General features: G+C 38.3%; 1 protein-coding gene across 1 annotated transcript; it reads right to left on the bottom strand.

The window, feature by feature from the left end:
* LOC135581262 (vesicle-associated membrane protein 721-like) lies at positions 1-2512 on the bottom strand. Its single transcript, XM_065194669.1, has 5 exons — positions 2085-2512; positions 941-1079; positions 720-840; positions 542-604; positions 1-382 (listed from the first exon to the last, which is right to left on the bottom strand). Exons 1-5 carry the CDS (start codon positions 2272-2274, stop codon positions 233-235), a joined length of 663 nt encoding a protein of 220 aa, XP_065050741.1. The 5' UTR covers positions 2275-2512; the 3' UTR covers positions 1-232.
* Between the last annotated feature and the right edge of the window lie 257 nt (positions 2513-2769).

Here is a 2769-nt window from a genome sequence, read left to right as displayed (position 1 = left end):
AAATTAAAGCATCACCATAGAACTGTCTATTCATGTAGTAAGAAAGAATTGTGTTTAGGCTATGTATGCATAACATACAACACTTGAAGCCAATCCCATCACAGAACCCAACAGATGAGAACATAGAAAGAGAATACTGTTTTGTGACGGGGAATGCTGAGCCACAATCACCACAGATAGCAAAGTCATATAAGATAAAAGGGTGGTTGTGATTATCCCAAATCCATCAACATTAGCATTTGTTGCCAAGACATATGGTCAAAACTATGATAAGAATCAGTGCAATGATTATGCCCAAGACAATCACAATCAGCATAATCTTCATATCCTGTAGCCACGGATTCCTCCTCACCGTTGTGCCTTGCAGTCTAAAATCTTGTGCCTGCGGCACAAAATATCAGACATCTATTAGAGGGAAACTCCCACCGAGGACAGAAAACATAGTTCTCTATTGTACTATAATTGGTGATTTTTAATAATTTTTGACAAAGTGTTCATAGGGACTAACTAACTGACTTCACAATAGACATGACTTGTATACCTGAGAGTAAAGGTTTTTTGCCTTCTCAACAAGCACATCAACATTCTCCTTATTGTCAAGAACCTAAAGAATCAACAAAGGTATTAAAAAAAAACATCAAGAACATCCTGCAGCTGTAAAAGAAAAATAAAGAATCATGTAGTATATATTTTATAATTAAATGAAATCAATCAAACACCTTCTCAATTTTTTCAATCATAGCACTTTTGAGTTCAGACACCTGAGCTTGCAACTTTGCCATCTTGCTAATCTCTTCAGGGTGATCTGCACAGTACTGCATGTGCTCTTTAAGCTTGGACCTGATATGTTAGTGGAAACTTCATTATTATCTTTGCTTAGACAAGATGAGAAAGAGTATTTGAAATTTTGAACATGTCAATGGTCAACAGAAAATGGTACCCAAACTCACGGCTGAGGCTCTTGGCTGCAGCTGTTGCAGCTTTTCCTCCATATCTTTTGTTAAACTCCTCTTTCACCCTCTCCAGAAAGAAAATGGGTATTTCCCTGTCAACTGACTCAACAGAAACTACACAAAATGCTGCGAGATTCGCAATTTCACTTGAGCACCAAAGTAAAATAAAATTCTCAATTTTTGCAAGTACTGAAGTAATTGAGCATAGTGATCATCAAATCTCAAGCAGGTACGAGAGATCTTAGTAAAAAGCAAAATACAAAGAAATCTAGCCATCATATCAAATTAACTGCCCATATAAAAGAAAACTATGATCATTAGATTCAACTGGTATATTAACCTCATGAATCATATTTATCAGGTAACTAAATCAAAACAACCATCACAAAAATGCTTATGAGGAAGACAATAGGTCACTATGCCAGTTTGTAAACCTCAAATTGCTGATGCCCATAAAACTATTCAATGTCCATGCGTTCACAGTAATAAATTCACAAGATCTTGAACAGACCGTAATACTGATAAAAGATACTAGGATACACTATTATTTTTCATACAACAACGTTGCGTACATGTATAAAACATCCAAGAAATAAAAATGTGGAATACCACCTCCACCACTCCTGATTGTATACAAAGTAACATCCAAGAAACATTCATAACAGCCAAAACTCTAGTAATATCAAAAACCTAACCTAGATCCAACCAACTTACAGTAGGAATGAACTAGTCCAGTTTTCACTACTCACATTGTACAGATAGGTTTTATTTCATGTGTCACTATATATAGTTGATCAATGCCAAAACTCTGATAATATTAAAAACCTAAGTTAGATCCAACCAACTTACAATAGGAATGAACTATTCTAGTTTTCACTGCTCACATTGTACAGATAGGTTATGTTCCAAATCCCTAAATGACCAACTATGACAAAATTCTTTTGTTTTTCTCCGTCACGATCCATCAGAAAACCAACAGAGTAGCAAATCATAAAACCTTTAATTCACGCCCAGATCAATCAGAACAACAAGGGACCAGCTCAAATTACTTAATCTATATCCCATGTCCCACGGCTAGTCAAAACCACAACGAGCCCTGGCGGAACCAAACAGAAACCCGAGAGCACTCACTGTATCCGTCCTCGACGAGGTAATTGAAGGTGCGGCCGTCACAGTTGAAACTGAACTTGTTGTTGCTGCCCGAGAGATTCTCCAGGCACTGCGCGGCGATCCTCGTGAAGTTCCCCTTGAACTCCGCGTACTCCGCAAGGATCATCGTCCGCCGCGCGACGAAGCTGTAGATCAGCAACTTCTGCCCCATCTCCCAATTCCCAGACACAAACCCTAGCCCCAGATCGATCGATGCGAGATGTAGGCGATGACATGCCGATCGCAGTGGTGAGCGAGAGACTAACAGATACGGTGGTATTGGGAGAGTGCACTAAATTTTGCATCGCGGAAGGGATGATTGGGCGACGAAGAACGGAAGAGGAAAGCGAGAGACCAACAGATACGGTGGCATTGGGAAAGCGTACTTAAATTGTTCCCTCGCGGAAGGGATGAATGGGAAATTGAACGACCATAGTTTTCACTAAAGCCCTTATTAATTTCGAAACCTATATTTTTAAATACAGCAGACACATGAAATTAATATTAGATTGATGTTTAAATCTTTCCTCCAAATCCCTTTGCAGTTAGATAAACTTTAGTAGCTCTCATTACAAAGTACATCTTATTAATTGAGAAATGGTTTGTCAATGTTAAAACATTAGTGAATTAAAGGAGCGGATTTGTGGATTGATATATCAGTGCATAT

The sequence above is a fragment of the Musa acuminata genome, chromosome BXJ1-8 (genome assembly GCF_036884655.1).
Source record: "Musa acuminata AAA Group cultivar baxijiao chromosome BXJ1-8, Cavendish_Baxijiao_AAA, whole genome shotgun sequence".
Taxonomy (NCBI): domain Eukaryota; kingdom Viridiplantae; phylum Streptophyta; class Magnoliopsida; order Zingiberales; family Musaceae; genus Musa; species Musa acuminata.
The sequence above is the reverse complement of the archived record's forward strand: the minus strand, read 5'-3'. Positions and strand labels throughout refer to the sequence as shown.